This window comes from Lemur catta, chromosome 19 (genome assembly GCF_020740605.2).
Source record: "Lemur catta isolate mLemCat1 chromosome 19, mLemCat1.pri, whole genome shotgun sequence".
Taxonomy (NCBI): Eukaryota; Metazoa; Chordata; class Mammalia; order Primates; family Lemuridae; genus Lemur; species Lemur catta.
This window is the reverse complement of record NC_059146.1, coordinates 30,871,330-30,889,708: the sequence shown is the minus strand read 5'-3', so window position 1 is coordinate 30,889,708 and position 18,379 is coordinate 30,871,330. Positions and strand designations below refer to the sequence as shown.

General features: G+C 38.4%; 1 protein-coding gene across 1 annotated transcript; it reads left to right on the top strand.

Moving 5' to 3' along the window:
• Nucleotides 1-34: 34 nt before the first annotated feature.
• LOC123624394 (zinc finger protein 607-like) lies at nt 35-17,395 on the top strand. Its single transcript, XM_045532131.1, has 5 exons — nt 35-259; nt 5,513-5,595; nt 7,795-7,921; nt 9,345-9,440; nt 14,309-17,395. Exons 2-5 carry the CDS (start codon nt 5,587-5,589, stop codon nt 15,352-15,354), a joined length of 1,278 nt encoding a protein of 425 aa, XP_045388087.1. The 5' UTR covers nt 35-259; nt 5,513-5,586; the 3' UTR covers nt 15,355-17,395.
• Nucleotides 17,396-18,379: the final 984 nt, after the last annotated feature.

Genomic DNA, 18,379 nt, shown 5'->3' with positions numbered 1-18,379 from the left:
TGTTCGGTCCCCATGGTCACGTGCAGCTTTTCTCCCAGGCCTTTACGACCCTGGACTTTATTTCTCGCTAGGGATTGCGGTCCTGGCTATTCTAGCTTGGACTACATTTCACTCAGGCGACGGTGCAAACTGGAACCTCTTGCTCCGTTTCCGGCATCTCTGGTTGCGCGCTGCGCGTGCCCTGATGCCACCTGAGGAATACGCCGGCGTGGGTCGCTGCGGGAAAGACACCGCAGCCCGCGCGGGGCCCTTGATGGCGGTGAGAGAGGGGGTGCGGGAGGCGCTCGGAGCGCCGAGGCCCCGAGCGCGGCAGGGCGGGTCTGCGCGCCATCTCGGGCCGTGGGTGCTGGGGCTGCAGAGCGGGTGGTCGTATCTCTGGGAGAGCGGCGGCGTGGGGAGAGACCGTGCAGCGTGTGACGGGGCCGGGGCGTGCCTTTGTGACGGTGGGTGCAGCTGTGAGACTGTGAGGTGCGTGGTTGTCCTTGCGTGAGTGACCCTGACATAAGGAGCGTGTCCTTCACGCGGTCGTGCGTTGCTGTGGTTTTGTGGTTCTGTGGTGTCACTGACCCCGTGGCTTCATGTTCCCTGATGCCTCCTGTGCCCTCCTGTCAGCCAAGTATAATTGCCACAGAGACATTGTCGCAATTGGGAGATCAAATACTGTGTCATACAACACGACAGTTTCCAGCAAGAAGGTACAGACTTGCTGTTAGAAAGGGAATTGTAGACCAGGAATTGCTCCAGATCCTACGAACTAATAGACTCTAGGGATAGGATTCCTTCCTGGGAAGGTTCTCCCTGGCAGTTCTCTGGGGTTCGTTTACATGTTTGAGCATTCTCTGAGCTCTCACCCCCAGGACCTGCTGTGAACTCTGATACAGATTTCACTCTCTTGTTTCACCTGGTTATATGTATGCGGTCACAGTGGGTGTGGCCTTGGAGGGTGTAACATCACAAATGAAGTTCTTGTGATGTGTCCCTTACTAGTTAAGGGAGTGAAACCAACCCTCAAGTGTTCCCAAATGGGAGTTCTTTTTTTTTTTTTTTTTGAGACAGAGTCTCACTCTGTTGCCCGGGCTAGAGTGCCGTGGCATCAGCCTAGCTCACAGCAACCTCAAACTCCTGGGCTTAAGCGATCCTCCTGCCTCAGCCTCCCGAGTAGCTGGGACTACAGGCATGCGCCACCATGCCCGGCTAATTTTTTCTATATGTATTTTTTAGCTGTCCATATAATTTCTTTCTATTTTTTAGTAGAGACGGGGTCTCGCTCTTGCTCAGGCTGGTCTCGAACTCCTGACCTCGAGCGATCCATCCTCCCAGAGTGCTAGGATTACAGGCGTGAGCCACCGCGCCCGGCCCCCAAATGGGAGTTCTTAAGCAGGGATTCTTTGTATTTATGGGCTTACAGGAGACCACAAACTCCATGAGATTGTATAGAGAATTACTGTATATATTTGTAGAAATGCAGTTTTCAAAGGTGTACATAACCCAAAAGATACAGGGCTGCAGTTTAGGTCTGGAATTAAAGGTTATTATATTTGGGGATGGTTTTGCACAAAATTAGTGATCAAGATTATGGGAATGGTTAAGAAAATTTACAAGACATCCATGGAATAAAATATTATGCTGATAGTAACATTTGTTTATAAGAATTAATCACTGTAAGGAACAATGGCTATGAGCTTATGTTAAATAGTCTTCATATTTTGGGTAATGGTAGTAAAGAAAATTTTAAATTATACACGCAGATCATTTTAAAGAATAGAATTTTGTAAGACTTTTTTTTGTGAGTATTGTATCCACATTGCTTATTCAGAGAAGAATGGAGTATGTAGCTGGATTTATTGAGTATATTTTGGGTACTCAAAACTTCCTATTTGGCATATACTTATTAATCTCAAAGGCCATTTTCCTTTCTATTAATGGAAAAGTATAGTGATATCTGTCTAGTTATATTGGAACATTACAGCTTAAAGGATATTCAAAAATATCCTTGTTATTCTAATCAAATTGAGTTTTCATGACAAACCTATTATTTGCAGATTATTTTTGATGATGAAAATATAGCCTCTCCCTGTAATGATGTCTATAAATAATTTTAATACTTTGAAATATCTTTATGTTGTATTTATGATGATGGAATTAATGCAGCCTTGTTGCAGAAAAAATTTCCTGTGAAATTTATGAAGATGAAAATAAAAATAATCCATAATTGCACAGATATAATTGCTTTTTATATTTTGGTGTAAATATTTACAGTTTTTAATGGGTTTACATTTTTAACTGGATTTATTTTGACATAATATACTTGATCAAATATAGGAGACAAAGAGTCTAACTCTTAGTTTAAAATGGGAATCTAACCCAATCATAGGTTTCCTTAAACACTTGTAGGGAAAAGAGAGAAGGGCCAGGGATCTCCTTGTTTGAAAAGCATTTCAAGTATTTATACCTTTTAGATATTAAAATCATTATTTAAAACGTAATTACCAGGATGTCATATTAGTAAGTAAAACACCCTTTAAGAATTAATTTTTTAATTTCAAATTACTTTCAAAGAAAATGGCACTAATTTCTGATTTCCATGTGTTTTGCAAGTACAAATAATATTTCCAAACATAGTTATTATACCAGAAAATAAAATTGTGTTATTATAAATATTTATATAAATCTCCGTGTTGCACAGAAGATAAGATTCTCTTTTTGGTTAACATTCTTTGTTTACTGTATCGTTGGTTTATGATGCTGAACAGAATTCTTCTTGCTCTCTTTAGTTGCTGGGGACTGAGTAAGGGAACATTTTCTTTTTTCCTGTCTGATAATCTCTCTCTCTCATTTTCCTTTTTTTTATACTAATGATTTTATTAATCATAATTCTATTTTCTCAAAAGTAGGCACTGAAATTTTAAAAATTGGAATTATAAGAAAAAGCCCCCAAAGCACAAATTTGACAATTCGACTATAAAAACAGGAAGGAAAAGGAGGAAGCAACAGAATTTGGAATTAATATCCTTTTCTTTCTTTCTTTCTTTTTTTTTTTTTTTGAGATACGGCCTCACTCTGTCACCCAGGCTGGAGTGCAGTGGCATGATCATAGCTCACTGTAACCTTAAATTCTTGGGCCCAGACAATCCTCCTGCCTCAGCCTCCTCAGTAGCTAGGAGCATAGGCGCATGCCACAATCCCTGGCTAATTAAAAAAAAATTTTTTTTGTAGAGGCAGGGTCTCACTATGTTGCCCAGGCTGATCTTGAACTTCTAGCCTCAAGTGATCCTCCTGCCTCAGTCTCTTTGCCAAAGTGCTGGGATTATAGGCATGAACATCCTTTTCTAATAATAGATTGAAAGACATGTAATAATTTTCATTTTAGTAATGATAGATAATTTACATTAGCCATTTTGATATATTTTTTAGTGTTTATGTGGATTATCTTGCTTAGTTTTCAAACTAGTCATATGTCATGGGTGATATTCTCATCCCTACTATGCTGATTAGGAAGCAGGCACTGAGATAACTGTCACAGAACAAAGCTTGATATCATTTCCTAAAAGTCTGACAACGATGGCTGTGTTCTTAAGTTCAAAAGGATACCACCTCCTAAATTATGCATACCTGTTTAAACTTGCCTTCTTCACTGAGTAATTCTTTTAATATTGTTTTCTGTCAATTATATGGTTTAATATCATCCTTATTAATAATGGAATAGTATGTCACAATATAGCAGAGTATAATATATTTAACCTATTGCCTCCTCTGAGATATTTTTTGATTAACATCTTTGTGCATATATATATATATACTTTGTATACTTCCATAGGATTTTTTTTGTTATTATTATTTCTAGAAGTGATATTTTGTGGTCAAAAATCATACTTGGGCCGGGCGCGGTGGCTCACGCCTGTAATCCTAGCACTCTGGGAGGCCGAGGCGGGCGGATTGTTTGAGCTCAGGAGTTCGGGACCAGCCTGAGCAAGAGCGAGACCCCGTCTCTACTAAAAATAGAAAAGACATTGTATGGACAGCTAAAAACATATATATATGTATATATATATATAGAAAAAATTAGCCGGGCATAGTGGCGTGTGTCTGTAGTCCCAGCTACTCGGGAGGCTGAGGCAGGAGGATTGCTCAAGCCCAGGAGTTTGAGGTTGCTGTGAGCTAGGCTGACGCCACGGCACTCTAGCCTGGGCAACAGAGTGAGACTCTGTCTCAAAAAAAAAAAAATCATACTTGAAGGCCCGGTGAGGTGTCTCACACCTGTAATCCTAGCACTCTGGAAGGCCAAGGCAGGAGGATCGCTTGAGGTCAGTTGGAGACCAGTCTGAGCAAGAGCAAGACCTCGTCTCCACAGAAAAAAGAAAAATTAGCTAGGTGTCGTGGATGCCCCCGTAGTCCCAGTGACTCTGAAGGCTGAGGTAGGAGAATTGCTTGAGCCCAGGAATTTGAAGTTGCAGTGAGCAATGATGATGCCACTGTATTCTAGACTAGAGCGAGACCCTGTCTCAAAAAAAAAAAAGAAAAAGAAAATATCATACATTTTAATTTACTATGTCCATTGTTACAATGATTATGAAGTAAAATTTAGTGAAGAAAAATTTAAAAGACAAAAAGACAGGTGATCGTGATGTCAAATTCTGATCATGGCAAAAGTGTATTTTACCTCCACTTTAGCCTTATGCAGTTGTTTCATGTATTGAACAAAAATAACTGAATACACAGTGATTTATTTCTTTAAAAAAAACAAAGAAATAAAACCAAAACTAACATAACCAAAAATATAAGTACTATTACTGTGTGGTTGTATAATTTTCAGGCTTTTTCTGTCTACTGTTTATGATTATCTGTTTGTCAGTATTTCTCTTTGTATTGAATTGTATATTCATATATTTTATAAAAATAAATGTATTGGTCAACTTGAGTTTTCTCTTCACATTATATCAGAATTTTTTCCATGTCCTTAAATACTTTTCTCAACTTCACATTTAATGACTACTTTGTATTCTAGGACAGTGATAATCTGTCATGTATTTAACTAGTAAGCTGTGCTAGATTCAGAATGTTGAACACTCGCTATCCATTTCGAGTATCTTGACTGTGCTGACCCAATTTCAAGACCAAACGAAGTCCTGATTTGTATGATACGCCCTCTTTTGAGTCTTGAAGGTGGGAACGGGAACAGGTAGATCTGCTGAGAGGATGACAGAGCTGCCCAATCTTAATGTCCACATCTTCCTCACCAAAATGGTTCACTGGCCAGAAATTTTCTTGCTGAAGTACCTGGGTCTGGCTTCAATGCAGATGTGCCTCTTCTGTATGACTCTGTGTAGCTGAGACCCCTGGGAATTGAGGGAGGACATGGGATTATCCAAAATTCCAATCTTCCCAAATTGTGTGTAATGGGAGGTAACTTGAAACCTGGAATGTAAGAGCATAATGGCATTAATAATGTTAACTTAAGTCTTGTGGGAAAAACTAAAGCACAGCTAGTTTTAAGGTCTTTCTCTTTTCCCAGGTCTAAGTTCACTAGACTCTCCTTTTCTGGTAGAAGAACCGTGAGGACTGATCCACTCTTGCGGGTCTAAAACTATGGCCCATGTAAGTTGAAGTTTCTCTCCTTTTTGAAATATATGTATGTATATGTTTTAGATCCTATAGGTATTTTCAGTAATTTTCTTCAAATTTCCTACCAAGAAAATTCCCTCACATATTCTACTTCCCACTTCCAGTGAACTGTGGTGCCAAATTAACCAGCATTCTCCCTATGTGGTCACTGTAACTAGTGTTCATAATTACTGACCAAATTATTCTATATATCTTAAATGCCTATTCTTCGCTTAAGGGTAATGAAGAAGCATTGAAGAAGGTAAGTCTTTTGAAGTAAAGATTTATGATTTGAGGGTCAGGTGAGATAGAGGCAACAGATCTGTTTGATCATCCATGAGAAGACTTTGAAATTTCCCACAAATCTGAGATTTCTAGGTAGGTAAGGTAGAATTTGTCAATGAATGATCTGACTCTTAATGTAGGGTGAAATCTAATGCTTTCCATGGATTAGTATATGATTTGGACTTGTAACATGGAGGTTATAGATTTGGTAGGAAAATAATGAGAAATAAATACCCACGCTCTTTTGTCATTGAATGGGTCATGCTAAGTGTGGATGACATCTATACAATTGATCAGCCTTCCTCAGTATTTTTAACTCAGTGTATTATTTATCTGTCACTGCCTAACAATGGCCCTGAAACTAAAGGGCTTAAAACAACAAACATTTATCATGTCACAGTTTCAGAAGTTATAAATCCAGATATGACTCAGCTTAGCTGTCTGGTTCTGTCTCTAACAAGACTACAGTCAAGGTGTTTCTCAGTGCTATAGTCATCTTAAGGCTCAATCTGCCTCCAAGCTCTCTCAAGTGGTTATTCACAGGATCAACTTCATGGGCTGTTGGACTAAGGTCTTCAGTTCCTCACTGGCTGATGACTGGAGGCTACTCTCTATTTATTGTCTTATGGACTTCTCCATAGAACAGCTCAAAAAATGGCAGCTGGCTTTATCACAGCAAGCAAGCAAGATGTCCGGAGAGGGCAAGCAATATGGAAATCATATTTATATACCCTAGTATTGGATATCATTTTTGCTATATTCTATTTGTTAGAAGCAAGTCACTGGGTTTAGCCCACTGTCAAAGGGAGGATGTTATACAAGAACATAAATTCCAGAAGGTGGAGGAACATTGGTAATCATCTTTGAAGTTACCTACCACACTCAAAATAAGGAAAGTATTCAGTGAAAGATGGTAGATAGCAATAAAAACGAATATTATATATATTAGGTGAACAGAGAATCTTCAAATTGGGGAAGACCTAATGTGCAACCTAACTGCATAAATCATCAACTCTGATATATCCATAAAATATAATCTTATGTACCAAAGAAATACATGGATTTGTTGAAACAACTAACATTGCTATGGTAATTTCTGACATAATGAAGTCCTTAATGCTTAAAGAAATTCTTTTTTTTTTTTTTTTTTTTGAGACAGAGTCTCACTCTGTTGCTCAGGCTAGAGTGCCGTGGTGTCAGCCTAGCTCACAGCAACCTCAAGCTCCTGGGCTCAGGTGATCCTTCCGCCTCAGCCTCCCGAGTAGCTGGGACTACAGGCATGTGCCACCGTGCCCAGCTAATTTTTTCTATATATATTTTTAGTTGTCCATATAATTTCTTTCTATTTTTTTAGTAGAGACGGGGTCTCGCTCTTGCTCAGGCTGGTCTCGAACTCCTGATCTTGAGTGATCCACCCGCCTTGGCCTCCCAGAGTGCTAGGATTACAGGCATGAGCCACCATGCCCGGCCTAAAGAAATTCTTAATTTTACTCAAACCCACTTTTGTAAAAGTTGAAGAAAAACATCCCATGATTAGATTTTTCTCTTCAATGAAAAGCAAAACTGATTGTCAAACTCACATTTATTGAGAATTTATGAGGCAGATATCATTTGGGCATTATGCTTGTATTCACTTTCATTTAGTAGGGAAACATTATTATTTGTCCATTCCCAAAAGTTTCAGATATTTAGAGGTATCGCAGAGCTTGCAGAAAGTTTGTCTGTGTCACCAGACTTCTTCAAAAATACATATACATTCTGCTACGGTCCCCTCCCATATCAAAAATTTCCAGCCTACATGCTTCCCATATTACTCTTTTCTTGCAGTGCAGTCCTTCATCTCCTCTATTTCCACTTTCAAAATATTTTCTTTAATATCCCTGGTAATACATGGATTTGCCGTTTCAGAGATCAGTGACATTCAGTGATGTGGCCATAGACTTCTCTCAGCAGGAATGGGAATGTCTCGACCCTGTTCAGAAGACCTTGTACCGGGATGTAATGATGGAGAACTATGGTAACTTGGTCTCACTGGGTATGTTTATCAGCCTAAAATAGTTTAGAATAATTTAGAATTTGCTTTCTAGGATATGTGTTTTTTCCACTGTGATATTTAGGGCTGCTTTTCCAAAAACTAGTTAAATTTCTTCTCCCTGTTCCTATCACAGTGATTCGAGGTTTGTTGGGTTGGAAATGGCAACTCCATTAAACACCGTCGTCTTCCCTATCCTTCAGTGACACCTACGTCTCTTTCTGGTCCTTCTTTCTTTTTATTTTTTATTTTATTTTTTTGAGACAGGGTCTTTCTCTATCACCCTAGGCTGGAGTGCAGTGGTGCGATCATAGCTCATTGCAGCCTCGGACTCCTAGGCTCAAGTGATCCTCTTGCCTCAGCTTCCTGAGTAGAGGACTACAGACATGCACCACCACCCCCAGCTAATTTTTTAAAATTTGTTTTATACAGACGGGCTCTTGCTATGTTGCCCAAGATGGTCTTGAACTCCTGGCCTCAAGTGATCCTCCCTCCTCTGCTTCCCAAAGTGCTGGGATTACAGGCATGAGCCATCACACCCAGCCCATGGTCCTTCTTGTATTTGCCTCTTTACCATAATGACCAAACAGCTAGATTAGATTTCTGTGGCAAATAGTGTAAAATTATTGTTAAAGGATCCAGGTTTCATATTTATTTGTGCTCGAAATTGCTGCAAAATGCCCTTTTATTATCTGATGTGCTTGCAGGGATATCAGCTTGATGCAAGGTCCTTACTTACTCTCATTGTTAAATGATACTCTATGATTAATGTAGTGGTGGATTAGATAAATGAAATTTATTTAAAACTAAAGCAAAAGCAGTCCATTTCCCAAGATAGAGTTCATCTGATTTGTAGTTGAAAGTTGTAATTCATGAAAATTACATTTACAATGGGAATCAATATATGGTATCTGTCTCTTCTTATGTACTCTAGTAACATAAGAACAATAACAATAGCTAACATTGTGATTACTATGTATTGGTTAGTGTTCAAAGCACATATGTGATTTAAGTGATTTAAATAACTGAGAAGATTAATTAACTTAATCCCCCCCAACAGTCCTGTTATTATCCCCATTTTACAAGTGGGAATACTGAGGAAGAGTGGGTTTAAGTGACTTGTCCAAGGTCACATACACCTGGAAAGTGGCAAAGGCAGGAATTTATCCCAGGCTCCAAATTCTATGTTTTCAAATACATTATACTTGCTCTCTAGAGTAAAAGGACATATGAGTTAAATTTTAAATAAACAGGAAAACAACTTCTGTCCTTTACCTAACTGATTTCTTGTTCCTTAATTTTCTTACTTGTGTCATCTCTAAAATTTTATTCAATATTATTTTAGCCTTTGGTGTATTATAATTTTTATTTTGACTAGTCAAAGTTTATTTCCGTATCCTGTGGTATTTCTTTTCTTTGTAAGCAGGACATTCCATTTCTAAGCCAGATGTAATTGCCTTACTGGAGCAAGGAAAAGAGCCCTGGGTGGTCATGAGGGAAGAAACCAGAAGATGGTGTACAGGTAAGAAAGAGCAAGTCAGGCAGGGGAAGCTATCTGTGTAAGTCAAAGCCCAGGTGGTCAAGGAGAAGACAGATCCTTGAAATGTTGGTTGAAATGCTTCCTTCTCAGTGGAGAAAAGACTTGCAATGTGGAGAGTAAATGACTATCTCAGCATGAGATAATACGCAGTAAACTTCATGTGCGCTTCATTAACCACTTACGATTTATTTGTCATATTTCCCTGCCAATTCAAAAACAGGCACTCTCCTTCTTCTGTAGTGCAGTCATTTTACCTTGTTAAAATTATTTTGGACCCAAATAACTTTCCAGATTCTCTTTTGCACATGGATTTATATATGTGACTCTACTCACTAATACGTTCTTTTTTTTTTTTTTTTTTTTTTTGAGACAGAGTCTCACTCTGTTCCCCGGGCTAGAATGCCATGGCGTCATGCCTAGCTCACAGCAACCTCAAACTCCTGGGCTCAAGCAATCCTTCTGCCTCAGCCTCCCAAGTAGCTGGGACTACAGGCATGCGCCACCACGCCCGGCTTATTTTTTCTATATATATATATATATATATATTTTTTTTTTTTTTTTTTTTTTTTAGCTGTCCAAATCATTTTTTTTGTATTTCTTAGTAGAGACGGGGTTTTGCTCTTGCTCAGGCTAGTCTCTAACTCCTGACCTTGAGCGATCCTCCCGCCTCGGCCTCCCAGAGTGCTAGAATTACAGCCGTGAGCCACAGCACCCAGCTACATTCTTTTTTATATCTGACAAATATTTGATTAGTTTGAGTCTAGCACTGTGCTTGGCACAATCAATGCAATAATACTGAATTAGATGATGTGCCTGCAGTCATGGAGATTATACTGTATTAAGAAAGATATAGGCCGGGCGTGGTGGCTCATGCCTGTAATCCTAGCACTCTGGGAGGCTGAGGTGGGCGGATCGTTTGAGCTCAGGAGTTCAAGACCAGCCTGAACAAGAGCGAGACCCCGTCTCTACCAAAAAAAAAAAAAAATAGAAAGAAATTATATAGACAGTTAAACATATATATAGAAAAAATTAGCCGGGCATGGTAGCACATGCCTGTAGTCCTAGCTGCTCGGGAGCCTGAGGCAGTAGGATTGCTTGAGCCCCAGAGTTTGAGGTTGCTGTGAGCTAGGCTGATGCCACGGCACTCTAGCCCAGGCAACAAAGTGACACTGTCTCAAAAAAAAAAAAAAAAAGAAAGATATAAACATGAAATATGTGGATAAAAAGTATCAGGTAGTGAAATATACTATGAAGGACACTAACCAAGGATTTGCCAAGAACAGGGAAAATTTAAGTAAGGTAGGGTAGTCAGGAACCCTTTTCTTAGGAAGTAACATTCTTGCAGAGACATGAAATGGGGGCTGAGGACAAGACTGGTATGTAAACCTGGTATATGTTGCAAAACTGATTGACATACTTTCATGGGGATTACCAGAATGGTTGGTCTTGGTTAAAAGGGAAAGGTAGAGAGGACCTGAGAAAAGATATAAAAGAATAAAACATCGTAAATAATAAAATCTCAGGTGAAGAAAACTAAATAAAAACTCTCAGTATTATAATCGTTGTGGACATCAAGAAGAAAGCACGTGGCTGTGCAGGTGGGAATGAACCTATAGTACTATCCACGGTTTCAGGCATCTACTGGGGGTCTTGGAACATATCCTTCATGGATTAGAGAAGACTCTGTAGTTGTTGTTAAAGGGTCCTTGTGACAACTACAGTAAATATGTGTATATTTACAGGAATTATAATTGAAGAATGGTCAGGTATAATTATGAAATACTTTTTTTCACATACGTATATATTTATATGTTATGTAGAAGTGGTGTGTTAGAGCTGTTTAGTATCGGCTCTCTAGAGATAATTGTTTATATCTCATCCAAAGTTTGGGTTCTGTAATATTTTTAACTTGAAATTGCCTGTGGTGGGAGTATTTACATCATAGACGTTACAAATCAGTGCTCTGTGTGTTTGTGTGTGCGTATGTGTTTAGAGCTGATTGTTGAACATTTACTAGAACTCCACTGCATACAGTATTATTTTCTGAGCTCTCCTTTCATGTTTTCAAATTTTATTCATTTTATTTTTGCTTTTTAATTTAATAACTTTAATTGTGATAAAATACACATAAAATTTTAACCATTTTTTAGTGTACAATTCAGTGGTATTAAGTACATTCATATTATTGTGTAACCATCACCATCCTCCATCTCCAGAACTCTTCATCTTTCAAAACTGAAGCTCTATACCCATCAAACAATAACTCCCCATTCCCCTCCTCCTCAAACCCAAGGCATCTACCATTCTGCTGTCTGTCACTATAAATTTGAGTGCTTATATATCTTATATAAGTGGATCGATCATTCAGTATTCATCTTTTTGTAACTGGCTTATTGATAGCCATCCCTGCTCTCTTTTGGCTACTATTTGCATGAAGTACCATTTCCATCCTTTCACTTTTAACCTGTTTGTGCCTCTGGATCTAAAGTGAGTCTTTTGTAGACAGCATGTAGTTGGATCATTTTTAAATCCATGCTGCTAATCTCTGTTATTTGATAGGAGAGTTTAATCCATGTACATTTAAAGTAATTACTGATATGGGGGATTTTCTTGTGTCATTTTGCTATTTATTTTCTATGCTTTATATGTTTTCTGTCCTTCATTTCCTGTATTATTGTCCTCTTTGGTGTTCTGTTGATTTTTTGCAGTGAAATGTTTTTTTTTTTTTTTTGAGACAGAGTCTCGCTTTGTTGCCCAGGCTAGAGTGAGTGCCGTGGCATCAGCCTAGCTCACAGCAACCTCAAACTCCTGGGCTTAAGCGATCCTACTGCCTCAGCCTCCCGAGTAGCTGGGACTACAGGCATGCGCCACCATGCCCGGCTATTTTTTTTCTATATATTTTTTAGTTGGCCAGATAATTTCTTTCTATTTTTAGTAGAGACGGGGTCTCGCTCTTGCTCAGGCTGGTCTCAAACTCCTGACCTCAAGCGATCCACCCGCCTCGGCCTCCCAGAGTGCTAGGATTACAGGCGTGAGCCACCGCGCCCGGCCAATGCTAGCTTTTATTAATATAATTGCCTATGTATTTACCTTTACTGAGATTTTTATTTCTTCATACAACCTCAAGTTACTGTAAAGTGTTTTTCATTTCATCTTGAAGGACTTCTTTTACCGTTTCTTGAAGGGCAGTTGTAATAATAATGAACCACCTCAGCTTTTTTTTTTTATCTGAAATGTCTTAATTTCGCCCTCATTTTTGAAGGATGGGTGTGCCAGATAGGATTCTTGGTTGACTTTTTTTTTTTTCTTTTAGCCCTTTGAATATATTAACCTACTGCCTTCTGACCTCCAAAGTTTCTGATGAAACATCTGGTGATCATCTTATTGAGGATCCCTTGTATTTGATGAGTTGGTTACTTTTTTTCTCTTGATGCTTTAAAGATTCCTTCTTTGACTATATTCCCATCTTTCATCAAAGTTAGGAAGTTTTTGGAATTATTTCTTCAAATAATCTCTCTGCTCCTTTCTTATTCTTGTTCTTCTGAAATTTCCACAATGCATATGTTGCTCTACTTGATGGTGATACACAGGTCCCTTAGGCTGTCCTTTCTTCATCTTTCCTTTTTCTTTTCTTTATACTTGATAATTTTAGTTGTCTGATCTTCAAGTTCACTGTTCTGCCTGCTCAAATCTGCCTTTGGATCCCTCTAGGGAATTTTTCATTTCAGTTATTGTACTTTTCAGTTACTTAATATCTTTTTGGTTTCTTTTGAGGTTTTCTATCTCTTTATTGATATTTCCATTTTGTTCAGACATCATTTTCTTGACTTTATCCACATCTTCCTTTACTTCTTTGAATATCTTTAAGAGAATTGTTATACTATCTTTGTCTAGCAAATCCACCATCTGGTCTTCCTCAGGGATAGTTTCTGTTGGTTTATGTGTTTCCTTTGAATGGGTCATATTGTCCTGTTACTTTGTATATCGTGTGATTTTGGGGGGTAGAAAATTAGATACTTGGATCTAATAATGTAGTAACTCTGGAAATGAGATTCTCCTCTTTTTCAGGGTTTGCAAATTTTTGTCTTTTGATTGTTGTAGGCTCTCTTGTGTTATGGATTACCCCGAGGTATAAGCTTAAGGTCTTAGGTCTTTTTGAAGCCTGTACCTTTCTTTGGGCATACACCATGACTCTCTAAATTCCCCTGTGTATTTGTTTTTGGTTTTGGTTTTTTAAAATCTCTAAATGTTTGGCTCCCAAAAGAAGAAAACGATAAAAATGAAGGAAGAGGAAGGAAACTGATCGTTTCTCTGGAAGTTGTTTCAGCTGGAGGGATAGGGGCTTCCAGTACTGGGGCAGAAGGATGTAACAATGGCAGAATGCCAATGTGTCTACACCACTAAGATTGGAAACAGCAATCAGAAGTCAGATCCCCAAATTTTGAAGGGCAGGGTCCTTATTGCCTACCTTGTGTCCTTTAAGCTGGCTGCAAGTTGCTCCAGGAACATGCCTCTCTGTGCTGGGGCTGGGGGCTGGGTAGCTCATTTGAGCTGAAATTGACTGAAATTAGCCACAATTTACCATCCATGCCATTACAAGCCTTAGAGTATTATTCCAGAGTTCCAAAATATGAATACATCAGACAGATTCTGCCAGTGCAATTGTTGTCTAGGTAGCATGACAGATTCCTGGTGCTTCCTCCTCTACCATCTTTCCTAGAACTGTATTTTAGAGTTCTTTATACCATCTCTAATAGCTGAGACTTTCAGTTTTCTCTTAATTCTACCATAGAACACTTACTTTTTCTGGTCAAGGAAAGAAAGTGTTTTTCTTTTCTCATTTCTTTTAGATTTGGAATCAAGCTATGAAATAATCAGCTATGGGAAGATGTACATTTATAGAAAACCTTCACCTCTTACTCTACATCAGAGAATTCAATATGGAGAGAAACCCTATGAATGTAAGGAATGTAGGAAGACCTTTAGTCGTCACACAGACCTTAGGGTACATCAAATAATTCACACTGGTGAGAAGCCCTATGAATGTCAGGAATGTGGGAAGGCCTTTAGTCGTCTTACAGACCTAAGAGTCCATAAAAGAATTCATACTGGTGAAAAACCCTATCAATGTGAAGAGTGTGGGACCACCTTTAGTCGTCTTACAGATCTTAGAGTACATCGAAGAATTCATACCGGTGAAAAACCCTATGAATGTGAAGAATGTGGAAAGGCCTTTGGTCGTGCTTCAAACCTCGCTCAACATGGAAGAGTTCATACTGGTGAGAAATCCTACATATGTCATGAATGTAAAAAGGCCTTTAGTGAAGTTGGAAGACTTAGAATACATGAGAGAATTCATACTGGTGAGAAACCCTATGAATGTAAGGAATGTGGGAAGGCCTTCAGTCAAGCCTCAAACCTTATACAACATGATAGAATTCATACTGGTGAAAAACCCTATGAATGTAAACACTGTGGGAAGGCCTTTAGTCACACCTCACATCTTGTTAGACATGAGAGAATTCATACTGGTGAGAAACCCCATGAATGTAAAGAGTGTGGGAAAGCTTTTAGGAGTAGCCATCAACTTACTATACACCACAGGTTTCATACTGGTGAGAAACCCTATGAATGTAAGGAATGTGGAAAAGCCTTTAGTGTGTATGGACGACTTACTCGGCATGAGAGTATTCACAGTGGTGAGAAACCCTTTCAGTGTAACAAATGTGGGAAGTCCTTTAGACTCAGTTCAAGCCTGAAAGTACATCAGAGTATTCACACTGGTGAGAAACCCTTTGAATGTGACAAATGTGGGAAGTCATTTAGGCTTAGTTCAATCCTTAAAGTACATCGGAGAATTCATACCAGTGAGAGACTTTATGGCATTTATATATAATAGACAATTTACAATATATCCATGAATTTATACCACTGAGAAACAGTTTAAATGACAATGTGAAAAGGCTTTTACACATGGATCAGTTTTTATAAGGCATCAAATAATTTATACTGGTAATAACTCTTTGGAATATAAATGTTTAAAGTTTTTAGTTATAATCTAAATGTTCAGATTCAGAGAATTTACATTATATTTTATATATAAGAAATATATATGGCATTCCTCTATATTTCACTGGTCACTGTGGCCAGACTGTGCAACCAAGTTGTTAAAAGGCAGGTAAGTACCACCCAGGGAAGAGACTGATACATGATTTGAGGTTGTGGAAAACAGACAACAAGCACACCAAGTGGTATAGCATTTATTTAAAGCAAAAGAGGAGACAGAGTGCACAAGATCCTCTTCCTTGCAGTGTGTCAATCCTGGCTGGTGGTTCCACTGTGTAGCTGATGTGAACAGTGTAGCTGCACACACTGCACTTCCTGCTGCAGTGATAGGACCTCAACCCTTTTTCTGTGGGGTCTGAAATACAGAATGCTGGGGGTGTGCCTCAGGGCCATTGACATGTCCTTAAGCATAACAAAGGAGTACACAGTGAGTCTGAAACAGGGAAAGATAGTCCTGTACTAGCCGATAAGCCCAGCATAGGCTGGGAGGGCTTTTTATATCATGGTAAACAAGTGTCCCAGGCCCAAGGCCCAATCATATATGGCCATGTGGGGGCTGAAAGACTGCATGCACAAGGCTACACTTCCCAACACTGTGGGTTATCAGAATATTTATACTAAAGGAAAATTAATATATGTAACCCTTGTTTCTTTATGGTATAAAAGCTTTCCAGCACAAATCAGTTATTACAGTTGAGTAAATTAATGTCATAGAAAACCTCTGGTAATCTAACAGACATGGGAGAGCCTTTAGCCTTTGCATGTATCTTCACCATCCTGATGGTCTTTCTGCTCCTTATGGCTTATTTGTATATGGGGATAATACCTACATTATGGTGCTATTGTTAGAATTAAATCAGTTCATTTATGTGGAAAACTTGAGAAAGTATTTGACATATGGTTTATGTTAAACACTAGTTACTTGTTATAATATCATTATTTTGTGTTATTGTTAGTGGGCTATTATGAGATAAAGACCTATGGATTTAATGAATTTAGGAAAGTTCCGTGTAACTCCTTACCCCTTTTTGAATTTGAATTCTTTCTTTCTGGAAAACTCTGATACAATGTAAAAAACCTGAAAGCATCTTCATTCACATCTCTTAAGGTGAATCAAACACTTAATCCTTGAATGAAATTTAGATTTATACCTTTAGAAAGTGTGTAAAATTTTAAATTAGTAATTTACATTCCATGTCCACAATTCAAAATTGATTAAAAGTTAACCAAAGGATATACATTTTGCAGTTTTCCCCAAACTTATTAAAAATTGGAAACATAAAAGTTGAAATCACAGTACAATGAATTTATGTTAACATACTATCACATGAACTTTCTGTTTTGTATACATTTTGCTGTATAATTTGACAGTGTTATAAACATTGATGTTTCACTCATACATATGTCAGTGCATCCCCTAAAGAAAGACAAATTCCTATTTAACCTAGTAATGACACATAAGAAAAATAATAATAATTTCATATTCTACTCTAATCCATATTAAAATTTTAAAATTTCTCTAAGGAGCATCTTTTATATCTATATTCAAACTAGTATCTAGATCAAACTACTCTAGATTTATGCCTTTGATTATTATAACACTTTGATCTCTTTCAATTTAGAACAGTGGCTGGGGAACTATGGCCTACTGCTATCATATCCTCTTGTTTTCAAGAACAATGTTTAATGAAGAATGTCTTCTTTTAAAAAAAAAAATGAAATCCAGTCAGAATAGTATGATTATTCTTATTTCACGTATAAAATCTACAAGAGTCTTATAGATGTATAAGAAAGCACTGGGCGAGGTGGCTCATGCCTGTGATCCCAGCTACTAGGGAGGCTGAGGCAGGAGGATCACATAATAAGACCTATCTGTAAAAAGTTTTTTTTTTTAAAGATATCAAACTCAAATTTTATTCCCAATTTTCCTGGTTTTGATGGTATATATACACAAAATGGACATCATCTGTTGATTGCAACTTACTCCTCAACTGTCATGCCTGAACCTAGAATATATCCATCTTGTAAATACTGATTCCTCACTTATACTTTAAATAAATTCTATCTTATTATTACTTCTATTTTTTTCTTTTTCTTTTTCTTTTTTTTTTTTTTAATTTCAGCTCATCATGGGGGTACATAAGTTCAGGTTATATACAATGTCCATGTTCTGCCCATCCCCCGAGTCAGAGCCTCAAGCGTGTCCATTCACCCAGACAGTTCGCCTGGCACTCACCATGTAGTCATACCTCCATCCCCTCCCCCCACCCCCCACCTTCCCGAGTCTGCACCCTCAGGCATGACCATTCCCCAGATGGTGCGCAACGCACTCATCATGAGGGCATACACCCACCCCCCATCTCAATCTGATATCTAATTGGTACCCTTCCCCGATGTGCATTTAGGTGATGGTCAGGGAAACCAATTTTCTGGTGAGTACATGTGATGCTTGTTTATCCATTCTTTGGATATATCACTTAATATAAGGGGTTCCAACTCTCTCCAGGAGAACCAAAGAGATGTCGTATCACCGTTATTTCTTATAGCTGAGTAATACTCCATGGTATAGATATACCACAATTTACTAATCCATTCGTGGATTGATGGGCATTTGGGTTGTTTCCACATCTTTGCAATTATGAATTGTGCTGCTATAAACATTCGGGTACAGGTGTCTTTGTTGTAGAATGACTTTTGTTCTTCTGGGTAGATGCCCAATAATGGGATTGCTGGATCGAATGGTAGGTCTATCTGAATTTGTTTAAGGTATCTCCATAATGCTTTCCACAGGGGTTGCACTAGTTTGCAGTCCCACCAGCAATGTATGAGTGTTCCTGTCTCTCCACATCCACGCC